This window comes from Budorcas taxicolor, chromosome X (assembly GCF_023091745.1).
Source record: "Budorcas taxicolor isolate Tak-1 chromosome X, Takin1.1, whole genome shotgun sequence".
In the NCBI taxonomy this organism is placed as follows: Eukaryota; Metazoa; Chordata; class Mammalia; order Artiodactyla; family Bovidae; genus Budorcas; species Budorcas taxicolor.
The window spans coordinates 139,275,902-139,294,214 of record NC_068935.1 but is presented as its reverse complement, the minus strand read 5'-3'; the positions used below and the strand labels follow the sequence as shown (position 1 = coordinate 139,294,214).

At 61.9% G+C, this 18,313-nt stretch overlaps 1 protein-coding gene across 1 annotated transcript; it reads right to left on the bottom strand.

Annotated features, from left to right (window-relative positions):
* Window positions 1–230: 230 nt before the first annotated feature.
* On the bottom strand, window positions 231–12,858 carry SHOX (short stature homeobox). The gene is made up of 5 exons (XM_052663623.1): window positions 12,573–12,858; window positions 8,547–8,755; window positions 4,441–4,498; window positions 4,125–4,213; window positions 231–476 (listed from the first exon to the last, which is right to left on the bottom strand). Exons 1-5 carry the CDS (start codon window positions 12,856–12,858, stop codon window positions 231–233), a joined length of 888 nt encoding a protein of 295 aa, XP_052519583.1.
* Between the last annotated feature and the right edge of the window lie 5,455 nt (window positions 12,859–18,313).

Genomic DNA, 18,313 nt, shown 5'->3' with positions numbered 1-18,313 from the left:
TCCCGAGGCCTGCGGGGGGTGGAGAGGGATCTCCCAGGGCGGCCCCGGGGCGGGGAGCTCGCTGCCCCCTGGCTCCAGGGTGTCCGTGCGGCCCGTCGAGGCGGAGGGTGGGGGGCGGTGCGGGGAGCGGAGGGGTGGCGTGCAGGACGCCGCGGACGGACGGACGGACGGACGGAGGGACGCACGGGCTGGCGGCGCCCGGGGCGCGCGCGGGGCGGCGGGCCGGCGGGTCAGAGCCCCAGGGCCTCCGCGTGCTTGCGCGCCTTCAGCCTGAGGTCGGCGATGCTGGAGTTCTTGCTGTTGCTCTTCGCCGCGGCGGCCACGACGGCGGCGGCCGAGGCCGACTCGGCCAGGGAGGCGAGCGGCAGCCCGAAGGGCGGCGGCGGGAACATCAGGTAGGGCGCGTGCGCGGCCAGGTGCGGGTGCAGGTGCGGGTGCGCGTGCGCCACGCCTTCCAGCTGCAGCTGCGCCTGAACCTGGGGCGGGAGACCGCGCTCAGCCAGGGCCTGGGGGCTGGGGGCGGGCTCTCCTGCACCGAGGGCCCCCCCCAGACCAGGGGACCGCCCCAGACCAGGGGACCCCCCCCAGACCAGGGGACCACCGCCCAGACCAGGGGACCACCCCAAACCAGGGGACCACCCCCCAGACCAGGGGACCACCCCCCAGACCAGGGGACCACCCCAGACCAGGGGACCGCCCCCCAGACCAGGGGACCACGCCTGACCAGGGGACCCCCCTAACCAGGGGACCCCCCCCCAGACCAGGGGACCACCCCTAACCAGGGGACCACCCCTAACCAGGGGACCGCCCCCCAGACCAGGGGACCACCCCTGACCAGGGGACCACCCCAGACCAGGGGACCACCCCCCAGACCAGGGGACCACCCCTAGCCAGGGGACCACCCCTAACCAGGGGACCACCCCCCAGACCAGGGGACCACCCCTAGCCAGGGGACCACCCCTAACCAGGGGACCACCCCCCAGACCAGGGGACCACCCCAGACCAGGGGACCACCCCAGACCAGGGGACCGCCCCCCAGACCAGGGGACGACCCCAGACCAGGGGACCACACCCCAGACCAGGGGACCACCCCTAACCAGGGGACCCCCCCAGACCAGGGGACCACCCCTAACCAGGGGACCCCCCCCCAGATCAGGGGACCACCCCTAACCAGGGGACCACCCCCCAGACCAGAGGACCACCTCCCAGACCAGGGGACCACCCCTAACCAGGGGACCACCCCCCAGACCAGGGGACCACCCCCCAGACCAGGGGACCACCCCAAACCAGGGGACCACCTCCCAGACCAGGGGACCACCCCAGACCAGGGGACCGCCCCCCAGACCAGGGGACCGCCCCCCAGACCAGGGGACCACCCCAGACCAGGGGACCACCCCCCAGACCAGGGGACCACCTCCCACTGTCCTCCGGACACCCGGTGTCCGGATGCGAGTCACTGCGTGTTCTGGGGGTGGGGGGGCCGCTTTCCTGCCTCGAGGACCCCTCCCCAGACCAGGGAACCACCCCTAACCAGGGGACCGCCCCCCAGACCAGGGGACCGCCCCCCAGACCAGGGGACCAACCCAGACCAGGGGACCACCCCAGACCAGGGGACCACCCCCCAGACCAGGGGACCACCTCCCACTGTCCTCCGGACACCCGGTGTCCAGATGCGAGTCACTGCGTGTTCTGGGGGTGGGGGGGCCGCTTTCCTGCCTCGAGGACCCCTCCCCAGACCAGGGAACCACCCCTAACCAGGGGACCACCCCCCAGACCAGGGGACCACCACCCGCTGTCCTGTGGACAGCCGGTGTCTGGATGGAGGTCACTGCCTGTTCTAAGGGGTGCTTTCCTGCCTTGAGAACACCCCCCAGACAAAGGGACCACCCCTAACCAGGGAACCACCCACCAGGGGACCACCACCCAACTGTCCTGTGGACACCCGGTGTCTGGATGGAGGTCACTGCCTGTTCTAAGGGGTGCTTTCCTGACCCGAGGAAACCGCCCCAGACCAGAGAGCCACTGCCCCACCTGGGGATCACCCCCCCCCCACCACCACCAGCGGGCCACTACCCACTCCCCTCTAGACACCCGCTGTCCAGATGGGGGTCGTTGCCTGTTCTGGTTGGGGGGCTTTCCCGCCAGGAGGACCACCCCCACACACACCAGGCACCACCACCCACTGTTCTCTGGACACCTGATGTCTGGATGGGTGTCACTGGCTGTTTTGGAGAGGGAGGCTTTCCCACCGCCAAGGAGCTGGGGGATCTGCATAGATCCCCGGGCCCACCGCAGCATCAAGGCGTCTCCAGCTGGTGTCCCCTCATCACCCCACCCTCAGCTGATGGTCTGACGTGCCCCTGGACTCAGCGTCCTGCCTATAGCTCAGGCCTCGGGCCCCCCCCCACCGTCCCCCCCCCACCCCGGTCCCCCTCCCGCCCCCCCACACACAGCCCCTTCCCACGGGCCAGAGTCTGGGAATCTTCCAAAAGACCGTTTACCGTCTGAGCCGCAGCATTTTGTAAAAAATGCAGACCAAAGTTTCAACTTATATGGGCGTCCCTGGTGCCTCAGATGGTAAAGAACCTGCCTGCAACTCAGGAGACCAGGGTTCGATCCCTGGGTCAGGAGGAGGAAATGACCACCCACTTCCAGAAAGAGCACAGCCAAGTCTTTGAGCTCCCAATGGTCTCATTTCAGAGGGCCCAACGCTGACCCCACGCCTGGGCAGCGGCCCCTGTAGTAGCCAGGGGCCCTTACAGGATTGGCCCAGAGATGCTGGGGGGGCGAGGGGCCCCGCCCTGGAGGTTGGGGGAGGAGTCCGAGCGAGCAGGGTGCCGACCCCTCCCCTGCCCACAGCCCCGGACTCCCTCCCTGCCTTCAGCCCCGAGGGAGTTCCCAGCCAAACCACAGTATCACCCCTAAACGACCCTCCATGGCGAGACGGCCCCCCACGGTGTCACCGCTAGACGACCCTCCACTGTGAGACGGCCCCCCACGCTGTCACGCCTAGACAACGCTGCAGGCCAGGTCAGACCCTCAGACCTCGCGGCCCTCAGCACCCACGGGCGCAGAGACAACCCCTAGGCATGTCCTGCTTGCTCCTACGGCCGGACCACCCCGACGCCCGCCCCCCAGCGTGCACGCCCCCACCCCCGTGCTGGGCGCCCGCCCCGCCCACCGGCATGCACGCCCCCACCCCCGTGCTGGGCCCACGCCCCCCCGCCACGCCCGTCCCACCAGCGTGCACGCCCCCACCTCACGATGGGCCCCGCCCCCTCTAGCCCAGCTGCGCCCGCAGGTCCGGCCACGTTGCCCCCGGCACCCACCCGAGGCTGCTCCAGACCAGGGGCGGTGGGGCGGCCCCTGGGATACTTGGGACTCCGAGGGCCTCTGTCTGTCCTCCGACAGCCCGGCCGCCCCCCTCCTTGCACAGGACTGCCTGCGCTGCTGCGAGCTGGGCCCCACTCCCCCTTCGGCGCCCCGCCCCCAACTCTGAGGGTCAGGGGCAAGGATCACTCGCCCCTCCGCCCCCTGAGATGCAGAGAGGCCGGGCTGGCTGCAGGGAAAGGTCCTCACTCACGAGTGGGAGACATACCCCCTCCGTCCCCGAGCAGGCACCGAGCGAGTGGGCGCTTCCTGGGTGGGTAGCATTTTAAATTTTTCCCTCTGACTTTGGTAAAAAAAAAAACTGTGTCTGGCTTTCTGTCCTAGCCGTCCCTCAAACAGAACTCTCCGGGTTTGTTTTTTTTTTTTTTAATAGCGTGATGTTAATATGCACCAGCGGGTTAACAAGGCTTCCCTCGTGGCTCAGTGGTAAAGAACCCGCCTGCAATGCAGGAGACCCGGGTTCGATTCCTGGCGGGGGAAGATCCCCTGGAAGAGGGCATGGCAACCCACTCCAGTGTTCTTGCCTGGGAAAAGTTCCACGGACAGCGGAGCCTGGCGTGCTGCAGTCCATGGGTTGCAAAGAGTCGGAGAGGATTGTGTAACTACGCACACAGCACAATGGGTTTATAAATCTCGCCCTTGTGAAAAGTGATTCCCCTTTCTTCCTCGCAGGCGGGTTAGAGGAGGCGGCGGCTCCCCTCGGGGGTAGAAATAAAAATACAAAACCGAGCTACCTGTTGGAAAGGCATCCTCAGTGCACCCATGTTCACGTAGGGGGCCACCCTGCAGGCGTCCAAGTGGCTGGCTGTGCCCAGGATTACGCCTGCGAGCGAGCACAGGAGAAGTCAACCTTCCTCCCTGCGGCCTCCCCCGCCCCCACCCCTACCTCGGCCCCGCCCCCACCCCATCCTCGGCCCCGCCCCCACCCCATCCTCGGCCCCGCCCCCACCCCCATCCTCGGCCCTGCCCTCCCGCCCCAGCGTCCCGGCGGCCTCCCCGCCGCCCCAACCCCCATCCTCGGCCCTCCCCCTTCCCCCACCGCGCACCCACCTTTGTGCATCTGGTTCTCCTGTTTGCGGCATTTGGCTCTCCGGTTCTGGAACCAGACCTGGGGTGAAGAGGACACACGTGCACCCCCATCGTGAGCGCAGGCAAAGCCTGCTTTCCAGACGACGCCAGAGGCTGTGCAAGGCGCTTCGGGTTCCAGGGCCCCCCCACAAAATAAAAGCTGCCTGTGGGCCCCCTCAAGGCCTCCCTCCCCTGCCCCTGTCTCCCCAGCCCCAGCGCAACTGGGCACCTGGAGCTGCTGGCAAGTGTCCTCAGCCAAGAGGGACTAGAGCCTTAGCACCCACGGACTGCATGCGAGCAGGGGGTCCTCTCTGCTGCACTTAGTCGCTCAGTCCTGCCTGACTCTGTGACCCCGTAGATGAGCCCACCACCCTCCTCTGTCCGTAGCATTCTCTGGGCAAGGATACTGGAGTGGGTTGCCATGCCCTCCTCCAGGGGGTCTTCCCCACCCAGGCATCGAACCCAGGTCTCCTGCATCGGCAGGCAGGTTCTCTACCATCTGAGCCCCCAGGGAAGCCCAAGAGGGTCCTCGGGTGGCCGGCCGTGGAGAACCTTCCATCGTTTTGTACCGGCAGTCCCCACTCCAGCCCCATCAGGCCACTGGTCCAACTTGACCTTCCACCCCGACCTTCCACCTCCTGACCAGCCTCCTCCCTAATCAAGCTCTGGGGTCCAGGAACTTGCAAGTCCTCCAAGGCATCCCCCCAACTCCTTGGAAGCCTGGAGGGTCCCAGCTACACATCCCAGAGTCAGGACCGTTCTTGATTCCCAAGGACTGGTGCACACACCGCCCCCCCCACCCCACGGCCCTGCCACACACACACGCAAAATGCAGACGCTGGACTTCAGGTACAGGAAGTGTAACTGGAGGGGCTCAGAATCTCCTGAAAGGGTGTTGAGCCCCAAGCCAACGAGCATCAGAGGCCTGACGACAAGATTGGGGTGTAAGGCCCCACGCCGCCCACCAGTGCCCCGTCCAGTCCTCCCCCACACTCACGGTCCCCTTTCCACCAAACAGCCCCATGAAGATGGAATCCAGGGCTCCCCCGCCATCTGGGTTCCTCAGCACTCGATGTTTCCTTCCTGACCTTCTCTGAAATGCCCCTCTCACCCTCGAGCCTCTCTCACCCTGTCCCCTCCATGGTGCTCCAGGATAACTCGGGCCATGCCCCACCTCTGGGGGGAACTCGGGGACCCTGCGATGCTCCAAGCCCAGGGCCTGGGGCCGCTCCCGCCTCCCAGCCTGCCCAGGAAACCCCAGCTCCCACAGAGGCTGCAAACAGCCTGGACTTCAGGACTTTTCCCTCGAAGCCTCTTTAAAGGGCCCGTTTTCCATCCAAGGCTGACCTTTAGGACCCGCCTGTTCTAACAGAACTGACCCCCACCCCAAGCGGGGGAAAGCTCAACACGCCAGGCTGCAGGGAGCCTAGCAAATTTGGATGCCCCGTTGCTCTAAAAAGAATTTCCCAAAACCGTGCCCCCTCTTAAGATGTGTGGAGGTTCACAAATCCCGATTGCATTTCCAAAGCCTGCACTCCGATTCCATCCCTACAGGTGAACCGCCCCAAATCGCCGCTGCCTTGCACTCAGCTTGGGACTGGGACCGCTCTCCGTTTCCGACCCTTCCTGGGGTCCGGTACCCGGCCAGCCTCAGCAGGGGATGTGAAAATTCGGAGCCAGATGCGGAAATTCTGCACCACCACCCCACCCCACCCCCCACCACCAAGGGCATTTTTTTCTGAAAACAGAATCCTATTTAAATCTAAGAAAGAAAACTCACTTTCCCTTCAGCACGGGGAAAGAAGAAAAAAAAAATAAGATTACGGAGAATAAAAGTGATGAATTAGCCGCTGCGTTCGGCGATAATAAATCAGTCTTGGGGTGATTCACGATCAATTCCAATTAGTCCTGAATATGCTAAGTAAAGCGCACGACAGTGCTTTAGACAGTTATTTCTTCATTAAGGATCACTCGCTGATTTCTCTCACAAATGCTGTAATCTGATTTCCTTTTGATTTCCATTACAGACAGTGAATAATGACATTTAATTTAGCTCTGCGCCATAAACCCAAAGATATTTGTCGTAATTAAATTACCGCCCGCGCCTCACCGTGATCTCATAACTTTCCATTATAACCCTGACAGCTGGGTGATATGAGTTTTCCAGTACAACACTAAAAATAAAAGGTTAATAAGGACCAGCTTCCAAAGGGTCTCCAATTTATTTACAGCAAATTTCCACTCTAAATTGAAACACTATCCTCTAACAGCACAGGACAGCCTGTGCGGAAAAGGATTACCCAACAGTTCAGACTCAGGATTAAAATATAGCGCATCTTCGTCTCTTCCTTTCTGAGCCCTCTCCCCCGCCCCCTTTCCTGGCTTCGGCACAGCAGGGTCCGAGTTTTAACTAATTGGTTTTTATGACTACTTTCTGCCTTCTCTTTATTACACGATGCTTTTTCCCCGTGGCCAATCGGAAATTATTTCATTTCTTATATTCCCATGTTTATTTTTATTATTATTTACAGCCGTTAAATTTTAATCCAACTCTGGATCAATAGGCCTGTGCCTCACTTTTCCCATTTTCCCACCTCCCACCCGTCCCAACCTTTTTTTTTTTTTTTTTTTTTTAGGGCTTTTCTCAAGATCTGTAGCCACCCAAGAAGCAATTTTCTGCCAACTCGGTCTCTCCTGCGAAGGTGCTATTCAGTAATAGACTTCTGAAAGAAATAGTGCGGAATTAAATTACAAGTAATTTATTTTTATAGAAACAGTACATCAAGGCCTGGGAGATATTACAGATCCCGGGCAGAAAGGCTGTGAAATGACATGAAAGTTGATGTCCCCTTCAGCAAAAGTTTAATCTTTTCATTAATTCATCTAGGGCAGCCCCATCCATCTTGACGGAGAAAAGTGGCCAGGAGTCCCCCCCCACCCCACCGCCTCGCGCCCCTCCTCGCCTCGGCCACAGACGCCGGGACAAATGGGCTCGGGGACGCGGTCCCCAGAGCCAGCAGGCCCGCGGTCCCAGGGATGCGGGCCGCATCACCGCGTCAGGCCACGGAGGATCCCGGACACGCTGGGGGACTGCGGCATGCCCGCCTAAGAAATCCCAGTTACCGCGGCGGCAGGGAGGGAACGGGAAGGACGCAGAATGCAGACCCCTTCCCCCGCGCTCCCCAAATGAAAGCTTTTGTAAAACACTGTCTCTAAAACCCTTTCCGTGTTTTCGTTCGTGCGTACAATCTTAGCCCAGTCGTGTTTAAAGACGCCGATCCTACAGCTACAAGAAAGCCGTTCTTTCAAAGCCCCGGCTGCACGCGGTCCCCTCCCCCCCGTTGGCTGCATTAATTCCATTTATTTAAATAACCAGTCCCCGGAGCCCAGGGACCGTGACCCTCTTTTCCTTCTCTCGGGCTCTGCTGTCCTGCCCCGAACCGTCAACGCCGACGGAAAAGCCCAGTACGACTGGCAGGGCCGACTGTCGGCAGCGCCTGCGGGGAGGCGGGGGGGGGGGGGGGGGCGGGGCGCGTCTGGAAGGGGGTCTCTACCACCCTCCCCCATCAATAAAGTCGTCCGTTTCACTTCCACGTTTACAACAACCCGAGATTTAAAAAAAAAGACAACAAAACCACCCGGGAGCGCCCCCTCCCCCGCGCACGTGCGGGCGCACCCCACCCCCCAGCAGCCGGTGGCTCGCCAGATGGGGACATCACCAATTCCATGCGCCCGCGCCGCCGCCCCTGCGCGCCCCCTCCCCGGTCCCCGCCCGGCGCCCCGGCTAATCCGGCTCCGCGCGGGCAGGAGCCTCAGTCACCGAGACGCGGAGGGCGAGCCTGCCAGGCAGGGCGCGCGCGAGGCCCCGGGGAGGCCCCCGAACGCCCAGCTCCAGCCACCGGCCCCAGCCACCCACCCTGTGCGCTCGACGTGGAGGGCGAGCGTGCCAGACACGGAGCGCGCGAGGCCCGGGGAGGCCCCCGAACGCCCACCCCAGCCCCGGGGTTCCGCGCGCTCCTGGAAAGCGCCCCGAAGGCCGAGGCGGCGCGCTCCGGGGGCCGCGCGCCTCACCTGCACGCGCGCCTCACCTGCACGCGCGCCTCCGAGAGCCCGAGGCGCTGGCTGAGCTCCTCGCGCATGAAGGCGTCGGGGTAGTGCGTCTCGTCGAAGAGCCGCTCCAGCTCGTTGAGCTGCTCCAGCGTGAAGTTGGTGCGGCTGCGCCGCTGCTTCAGCTTGGTCTGCCCGTCCTCGTCCTCCGACTTCACGTCGTCGCGCTTGTCCTTGCAGTCGTAGACACCTACGGGCGGGCCGAGGGCACAGCGCTGAGGTACCCCCCCCCGCCCACGCGCCCGGGCCCGAGGCCCCCGCGGGCCGCGCAAAGCCCCTCCGCCGGCCCCCGCCTCCCCGGGGCCGGCCCGCCAGGCCTGCGTGCTGGAAACACCGGCCCCGCGCGCTGCGAACAGGCCGTGCGCCGGGAAGCTTTGGCTCCACGTGGCCGAACGCTGGGTGCGCCCACGGGGCGCGGGGCCTCGGCGGACAACGCGCCCTGACGCAAAGCTGCGTGGAGCCGATAAAGCAAACTCGCAGGCAAGGCGAGCTCTTTCGTAACGACTCCGATTCCCGGCCCGGCTGGTGTATCTTGGCCTAATCTCCGAATAGTTTCCTCAATTATCCACTTCGCCTCTGTTGACATACTGACAGAAACTAACACACACCCCCTCCTCTGTCTCTCTCTCCTTTTTTTTTTTTGAAAGGGAATGGGGTGTTAAATATTAAGTCAAACACGCGTAGGCAGAGACACCCAAGTATGGCGGGGTCCCTGGCGGGAGCTCCCGCCAGGAGAGGACTCTGGGAGAGGCCAGGCCTGGCTAGGGGTCCAGGCCAGGGAGAACCCCTGTCCCTCCACCAACCCCAGCAGGACAGGGGCAGCTCCAGCCAGGCCAGAGCCTCCTCCAGGTCGCCACAGAGCTGAGCGATGCGGGGTTGCGGAGGGGGGGGGGGGGGGAACCTCGTCTCCCTCTGATCAACAAAGCAAAGAAGAAAAGAATACTGTCAGCAACTCAGTCGTGTCTGACTTTGCGAGCCCGTGGACTGTAGCCCGCCAGGCTCCTCTGTCCATGGGATTCTCCAGGCAAGAATACTGGAGTGGGGTGCCATGCCCTCCTCCAGGGGATCTTCCCCACCCAAGGATCAAATCCGGGTCTCCTGCATTGCAGGTGGATTCTTTACTGTCTGAGCCACCAGGGAACCGCCCCCCCCCCCAAAGCCAAAACCATATCTTAAGGCACACAGGAAGGTGTCTAGGGGTGCCCCCAAGAGCACAGGTTCCTGACTTCCTGTTTTGCCCCTCCGTCTTGGACGCCCCAACAGGAAGCCAGGAGTGCAAACTCTCTTTGGTCCAAAAATTACAGGAGCATCTGTATTTGCTGGGGGTGGGGGCAGTAAGGTCAGGATCAACCAGATTCTAACCCAGACGCCTCTCCTTTCCACCTCCAGGAAATGCAGGCCCACACCAAACTCAGGGACTGAAAATACAAGTTGGCTCCCCAGTCGCAGAGTTGGTGGAAGCCAAAAGACCCTGATGCTGAAAGATTGAAGGTGGGAGGAGAAGGGGACGACAGAGGATGGGATGGTTGGATGGCATCACCGACTCGATGGACATGAGTTTGAGCAAACTCGGGGAGATGGTGATGGACAGGGAGGCCTGGCGTGCTGCAGTCCATGGGGTCGCAAAGAGTGACAACATTTTAGCAGCCCTTGTGTGTGTGTGTGTTTTTTTTTCTCGGATCATAGGGGCTACAGGGGTGCAGGCAGAAAGGGCTCCCAACGCCCTCATTAGATGTCCCCTCTGGGTCAAGGAGAAGACAGTTGGCTTTCCGTAAACTCTCTCCAAAGAGTCTGGGCTTCCACAACTTCTGAAAAGAGTCCGGGAGCACTGCAGAAGCCCTCAGCCGTGAGCCCGAAGACTCGCCAAGGGGGAAAGACTCCAATTCTCCGTGGGTCCAGGGGAAAATCAGTGAAACCAGCCTGTCCCCCAGCGGGGGTTCCTAAGATGCTCTCTAGCACTGAAGTCCTGAAACATCTCTCCTCAAGGCTCCGGGGTACTGGGCACACAATGCCCTCTCACCTCCTGAGACGAATGCCTTCCCAAGGATGCCCTACTTCTCCGCCACGGGGAAAAATATCCTTTCCCAGAGGTAGCCCCGCCTGGACTCCGTAGTGCAGGTGTCTTAAGCCTGAACCCCAGGGACTTGACCCCAGAATGAGAAGCTGGCCTTGAAGTTCTGCAGAACCCAGGGCAGGCTCTGCAGAAACCCCAGGCTCAGCGGTTCCACTCGATCGGGCGCTCAACACCTCCGTGTCTCTCCACACCCCAGGCGTCTCCCACCCCTCCATTCTGCCAATTCGGCCAGGGGGGCTCGGCCCTTCTGAGGGGCCGGGGGGTGGTCTGCAGAGCCAGACAAGAAAGGAGCAACTGGGATTTTTCTTGCTTCTACTTGTTACAGCCCTGTCTTTCTCTTCCTATTTAAGATAGAAAATAAAAAGGTTTCGATTGTGCTCTGCCCTCTTTCCAGCTGCTGATTGCCAGGGTTCTGCTGCCCTCATTGTCCAGGGGTGAGCCGAGGTAGGCAGAGGGGGAACTCAGCCTTTAAGGAGGATGGGGGAAGCCCTGAAGGGGCCCGGGAGGTCAGTCGCCAGGCGCTGTAAATTAAAAGTAGGCCCTGACCGGGACTCTGGCCGGCAGACGGCCGCGTCTCCATCAAAGCACACCGTCTTTGTAGGAATTACAAGGCCAGGTGCGTGAGGCCTCGCCAAGGGCTGAGCTTCAGAGGTAAGACGATCCGAACTCAGGCTGCGCGGACTCTCACGGGGTCGCGGGCTTATCCGGACTAAGCCTCCGCCAGCCTTCTGCCTCCCCTAAGGTCAAGCTTTCCAAAGGCAGTCTGGGCCAGCCTTGAAGCCCCGCGTGCGGGGACTCCCCCAGCGAAGTGTGGGACCCAGGGGCTTCCAGGGGTCGCCAGTGCCCACCCCTCTCAACACTGCAAGAGGAAGACACGGGGACCCAGGCCCCATATGGCAAGCTTCTGTTTCCCCTCGCTTTGTCATGAGACATATATACCTTCGGACGCTTTCAAACGCTCCCTGCTGAGAAATCCAGCCAGTTTTATTCCTGTGATTTATAGCTGCCGGCTGCCCTGCTTGCATGGAAATCCGCCCCCGGTGGGGACCATCTCGCCCCGCTGAGAAAGCCCTTGTAAACAAGCCTCCCCTCCCGGCCGCCTCTGCAGTCAAGGACAGCGCCGAACGCCTCGGAGATTTCAGGAAAAGCCGCAGGATGAAGGTCCTGCAGGAGGGCCCGCTGTGCCCTGCCGGCCGGGGTTTGGGCCGCCGCGCGCGCCAGAGAGGTTCCCGAGCCTCCCCGGGCCCTTCTGCCCCGCGCAAACCCTGGCCACCTGCGGGCACAGGGCTGGTTTTAGTTTCACGGGCCCCGCGGCAGCCAACATCAAGGGAAAGTTCTGCCTAAGAGGGCCCGGGGCTGAGAGGCGAGGGAAGGGGCCGACGCCTCCTGGCCGGCGCGGTCCCCAACGCGGCCCATTTCTAGCGGGGGAAGCGGGCAGGCGAAGGGGGGCCTGGAGAGAGCTCCGGGGCTCGTCCCGGGGCACACAGACAGCCCAGCAGGCATACGGGCGCGCAGCCGCCAGCCTTACCCTCGACCGGCCTTGGCAAGCCCAAACACCCGGCTCGCGCTCCATCCGGGGAGGGGGCCCGCCGCTGGCGCCCAATGCCAGCGCCCCCCGGGGACGCGATGCGCGCGGGCCCCGCGCCGCTGCCCGCCCTCGGATCCAGGGCCTCCATCCGCCCCTGCCTCCTCGGTTCTCCGGCCGGTTTCTTTCTTACGAAAAGCCTGGCGACGGGTGGCGGCCGGGCCCTTCTGCGTCCGATCCGTGGCTGTCGCGTTCAGCTTTTGGGGGGTGAAACGAAGCGCCCACCGCGGCGCCCCCTCCCCGGGGCCTCCGCGTAGCGCCGAGCGAGACGCCGGGCGGCCGGGCTCGGTGGCCACGAGAAGCGCCGCGCCCCGGAGGGGCCCGGAGCCTGCGTCCGGCCCGGCTTACCTTCCGCCGCCCTCCCCGAACCGAACTCTTTCAGTTTGTCCTTGTCGGTGTCCACGTGGTCCTTAAAGAGATGCACCGGGCAGTGGCCGCCGGCCTCTGTTATGTCGTGGAGGCTGGACTCCGAAACCCCCAGCTCCCGCGAACGCGCCAGTCCGCTCTCCAAAACTTCCCTGTACGTGATGGACTCTTTCTTGCCGCCGCCGCCGCCGCCGCCGCCGCCGCCGCCGCTGCCGTCTTTGCTTTTCTGGTCAAAAGATTTGGATACAAAAGCCGTGAGTTCTTCCATAGCTGCCCGGGGGTGTGGGGGTGGGAACGGGGGGGGGGCCGCGGGGGTCCGCGGGGCTGGCGAGGAGCCGGGCTGTGGTCCGCACGCCTCCCGCGCGCGGAGAGGACCGTCCGTGTGAAGGCAGGTCCCTCCTGCTGTTATTTATGCCTTTCAATTTGAGATCTCACTATTTATACGCGGCTACCTCTGCGCCCAGCCCCCCACGCTCTCTGACTGCAGCAATTACACCTCGCGGCGCGGCGGCGGGCGCACGCGGAGGCGCTATCTCTCCCCCACCTCCAGTCCGGCAATTGGTTTTCTTTTGATTTCATCACTGTTTGGCGTCTGTGGCACCTTGGTCTGGAGCGGTAAAGATCAAGTTTTTGAAGGGGGAGAGAGAGAGAGAGACGGATATGGAGAGAGAGAGCGCGCGCGCGCAGGGGCGCAAAGAGCCAGCGCCGCGAACAGGTATCCGTCTTCTCTCAATGGCCGGCGGAAAGGAAACTCGAGGAGTTTTGGGGTGGTGAGGAACGTCCTCGGCGGCCCAGCACCAGGAGGAGCGCCGCAGCCTCGCGCCTCGAATCTGTTCGCCGCGGGATGCGGCTTCCGGGCGTGGCCGCGCCGAGCCGCCACCGAGGGGATCCCGGGGCGGCGGCGCTGATGCGCCATCCCACGGGGCAGAATTGACTCCCAACTTGGCGATGCGGTTGGGCACGGCGTGGCTGGACCCGCCGGAGCACCCCCCGGAGAGGGTGTGCGCGCGCGCGCGCGGCCTGATCGGGGGAACAGTTGGAGAACCCCGAAAGCGCGAGGAAGGGCGAACGTGGGTGTCCGAGTCTCCGCGGCGGCGGCAGCGGCTGGGCAGAGCGGCTCGGAGACCTCGGAGGGGCCGGAGACACGGACCCTGCGGCCCTCGGCTGCCTGGGACGCGCGAGTCTAGGCGCGGAGAAGCCGGCGGCTCCCTCTCTGGGAGAACCGGTTCGTAACGGTTCGTACACAGCGGTCCTTGGGGGCGCCGGACCGACGCAGCCTTCTTGTTCGAGCCGTGCGGTCAGCCTGGTGTCTGAGAGATTTATTGGGGGCGGGGGGAGACATCTATTTTCTTTCTTTTTTTTTTTTTGCTTGTGCCTTGGTTCTGCTGACCTCTCCCGCCTCTCTCGGAACGCTGTAACGTGCTTTAAAAGGATCCCCCTTTTCTCAGCTGCAATTCGAAATGCACTTGGCAACCACGGCAGCGACAGGAGCTATCCGTTCTGCAAAATGCAAAATTCCGTCCGCAAATAAAGTGACTTTTCTGCTCCCTACCCGCTTAAAAATTATTATTTTTATTTGCTTTCTGTCATCTCTCCTGGCGGCCCCTTCCACCTGCCCTTCCCCTCCGCCAGGGAGTTGGGACGAGGGGTTACGGGGGGTGGAAGGCGGGTTGGGGGAGTGGTACGGGTTTTGGAGGAGCTCGCTTTGCAATTTTTCTGAGTCAGTTCCTCATCCTGCGAAGCGCCGGTGAGCCAGAACCCAGGATCCGGGGCGCCCTGGGGGCCCAGCGTTTCCTTCGGTGGGAAAGTGAAGCCCCAGGGCCAAGGTCGAGTTCGAGGCGGGGGGGAGGGGGGGGGACGCCAGGAAGGCAGGGAAGAGGGGGATGCAGACACGCAGAGCTTCCTTCTCTCTTTCGTCCCGTCCTTTCGAGGCCCTTCCTCCCCGCCGCCCTGCCTCGCGCCCTCAGTCTCTCCCCCGGGTTTCCGTCCGGTCCCCTGCGCCCTCGGTCCACCCTGCAGGGTCGCTGCGCGCGGCCCCGGGTGGGCTCGGCCCCGCGTGCGGCGGACGGAGCTGGGCGGTGGGGAAGACTTGCGGGGAGTCTGGGCGGGCGGGGGCCCCGTGGCCTGCTCCCCCGCGGACTTCAAAAGCGAAAAGGCAAAGAGGCGCTCGCAAGTTGACAAACAGGGCTTTGTCACCGCCGCAGCTCTAATCAAAGCGGAGGCGCGCGCCTATCACACAGAAGTACAAATAGCCCGTCATGTATTAAACATGCAGCCGCCTCGCGGGTCTGCGCTGGGTTGGGGGAGACGCCGAACGCGGCCCGAGCTGGAGGGGGCGCGCGGGGTGGGGGTGCGGGGCGGCCCCAGGAGCTCCGTATCCTGGCCACAGGCACGTCGCGCGCCCCAGGTCTCCCCCCGCGGTCACTTGGTCCACTGCGGGCGTCTTCCAGGTCTGCCCGGTCAGGGGGCCCGGCCCGCCCACCGGGGAACTCGGTATTTGCAAGAACAGTGGACTGACAGCGGCGAAAGCGGGGTAAAAGCGGCCGGTGCCCCAAGCTTGAGCCACTTTCTGGAGGCTTCGGAGGGGAGAGTGGCTCTTCCAGGCCTCAGGGGAGGAGGCAGGTTCCCCAGGGGCACCCGGCCTGCTGCCTGCGCCTCTCCTCCTTGACCCTCCGGGCCCCCGGGGACCCAGCCTCCCCTGGGGGGCACACAGGAGCTGGGTCTTACAGGGCCTGAGTTTCACTTGCAGGGAACAGAGGGTGAGAAGTCCCAAGCCCCCAAACAGGGCCGCCCCCCGCATCCCTGGGACCTTGAACCCCACCCAAGAGGAAACTCGCTGGGAGTTAGGGTCAGGCGGCTCCCAGGGGTCTCCTCCAGCTGGCGACCCTGGGTATCCAAAACCTCGAGCCCAAGAGAGAGTTAAAGTCACCCCCTTCCCAATTTTGATTCCCATATTTGATTCCCAGTCAACACCTGGTTCTGAAATAACCCGTCCTGGGAGGAAGGAAGCCATCCAACCGGCTTCTTCCGTCAGTCCCAAGGCTGTGCCTGTGATAAGATTTTCACAAAATCAGTTTCGCTTGATGAGCAAACCCTCTCAATTTTCAGGAGTGAGGAGCCAGATGTCCCCTGAACCCCCTCCCCATCTGTCCCTAGCCAAGGGCACGCACACACACATGTGTCTACACACACGTGTGTACACACACACACACATGGCTCCTTAACCCTGTCACCTTGCAACCAGAGGTGGCCAAACCCACCCTCAAGAGTTATTTTTCATATTTCAGCCTGGGCAAGGACTTTTTCGAACACATATTTTTGCTAATTCAAGTCGGTGCCCAAGGCCGCAGGGTGGGTATGGTTTATGAAATGTTACATTTACATTTCCGCCGGGGCAAGGTTCGGGGAGCGGAGGGGGGCGGTTTGCCCGGAGCTCAGACCCTCTCGGGCATAAGGGGCTCTTGTTTCCAGTTTCTGCAGACTCTCCACCCCCCCACCACCTTCCCCCAGAGAAGAAGGCGCCCGAAAAGAGAGAGCTTTTTAAAAATCTCAACTTGTCTTGGGAAGCTGTGGGATGCTTCCAGGTGTCCAGTGCATTCTGCCAGCTTTGAAAGAGGCTTCAGAAAAGTTTGTGGATAGAAACGAAACCATAGCTGCTTTCTTTAAAAAAAAAAAAAAGAAAAAGAAAAGAAAAAGACGCCATGGGTTGGGTTGGGCTGGGGAGAGGTCGGGGATCTGGTTTCTGGGAGAAGACGGAAGTTCCAACGTGGATTCCACCAGAAGCTGGGAGCACACCCCGGGGCTCTCCTGGGTTCTGGATCCGAGACCCGCTGCTCAGAAACCATCCCCCCACCTCCTCCGCTGTGTACACACAGCACAAACACAGGTCCCAGGGCCCGACCCCTGCCTTCCGTCCCCCTGGGAAGAGACGCAGACACAGATGCAATTGAACGAAATAACAACGCCAGGGGTACCTTGTGCCACGGAGGGGGGCAGGGCCCCCTCTGCCTTTAGTCAGAGGGCCCCGGTCTTTCTGCAGCCTGGAGATGCCCCCAGGTCTGTGTCGGTCCAGGCGTGCCCACAGACCCAGGCCCCTGCTGGGTAGACAGGGGAAGTGAACATCCCAAGAAAGGTTCACAGCCAGCCTGCCACGGGGTCCCCCCCCCCCACAGTTGGTAGGAGCTAAGGGGGGATGGGGGGCTGGCTGGGACGAACCCTCCTCGTCCCCAACCTGAACCATTATATGTGGGCCCTGTTCTTCCAGGTCCGATTTCCTGAATTCTTGAGGACCCTTCCCCCAGCGCAGGCCAGGGACCACAGTGGCATGGTGCGGAGCTGGGACTCTGTACCCCATCACTCACCCCCAGTTACCCCAGTTAGCCAGCCCGCCCAGGCTTCCCCTCTGAACCCAGGCTGAGCTACAAAGCTCAGACACCCTGGTCCCCAGGGGCAGAAACGGCTAGATTCAGCCTCCCGTGTGCGTCCTGGAACCCTTGGAGCAGAGCGGGCAAGGTGCGGGCGGGCAGGGGGTGGCCCGGGGTGGGGGGTTTCTGCCCCCTCTCTGTTCTCCCATCACCCGCAGAAAAGAAATGACCCCCAGACTTCTTAGCTGCACTTCCCTGCCTTCATCTGAACTTCAACGTGAACGTCCAGGCTCCTCCACCCAGCCCCAAGTCCCCGGGATATCTGGGGAAAGAGCCCGTAGACGCAGCTGACCGCCCCCCAACACCCCCACAACCACTGTGGTCCGAGGGACCCAGGGACAGACTGCGGACAGCAGGAGCTGGACATTGGCCATGTTCGATCTTGGAAAATAATCTGACTTTCCCGATGTGAATTAGGTGGATCTTACTGAACTACAGCTGCTGGTTTCCCTGTATTTGGGAGGCCAACGGGGCGGGGGAAGGTGATGAATATTCAGACGTTTCATATTTGCTTTATCTGAGGCTTCCAGGGCAGAGCTCCGAGTGTTCACGTTCAGCCCAGGGACACAAAGCTCCTGTGACCCAAACCGGTTGACTTGAAATGAAATTTCATGCTGTGAGCTTAAGAGCGGAGTACAAGGAGCCGCCGTCTGGGGGTGGGTGGCTTCGACGCCCCCCGGGGAGGGGCGGTGGGAGTCACCCACTCAGTTTGGTCTCCCCAAGGCCCAGCAACTTTCAGACTCATCGGCCACCCCGGGGGTCATCTTCGCTGCTCACAAAACAGGAATTTTCAAGGAATGCCCCTTCCGTTTGGCCCAATTTCTCAGCCCCTAATTCAAAAGACAATTTCTATCAAAAATAATAAGAGTGGAGGTGTTGATGGTTTTCACCTAAGAGTGAGGTTTTTTTTCTTTTTTCCTTTTTTTAACAACAGGCGACCCCTCCCTACACATTAACTATTTATAAGTATCGATCAGAGAGGCTTGATTTTACAGAGGTCTTCACACTTTTCTTAGCTGCCTCTCCTTCCTCCCCCCACCCCTTTCAAATTTAGAAACCTGGTTTTGTATTCTCCAGTAGGCTGTTTATTGATTGACGCAAACATCCGTGTTTCAAACAGGAGGCTAATAGATTTTCATTACAACGGGGCTCTGTTAATCCAGCTCCTGAATGGATAAGATTGATCCTGTCGACAAATTCGACATCTATAATATTAATAAAGGGCAAGAGGGAGCAGGGTGGGTTTCCAGCTCCTATTTGGAGTGTGGGCTGTCTCTAAGCTGCCAAAGATACACATCC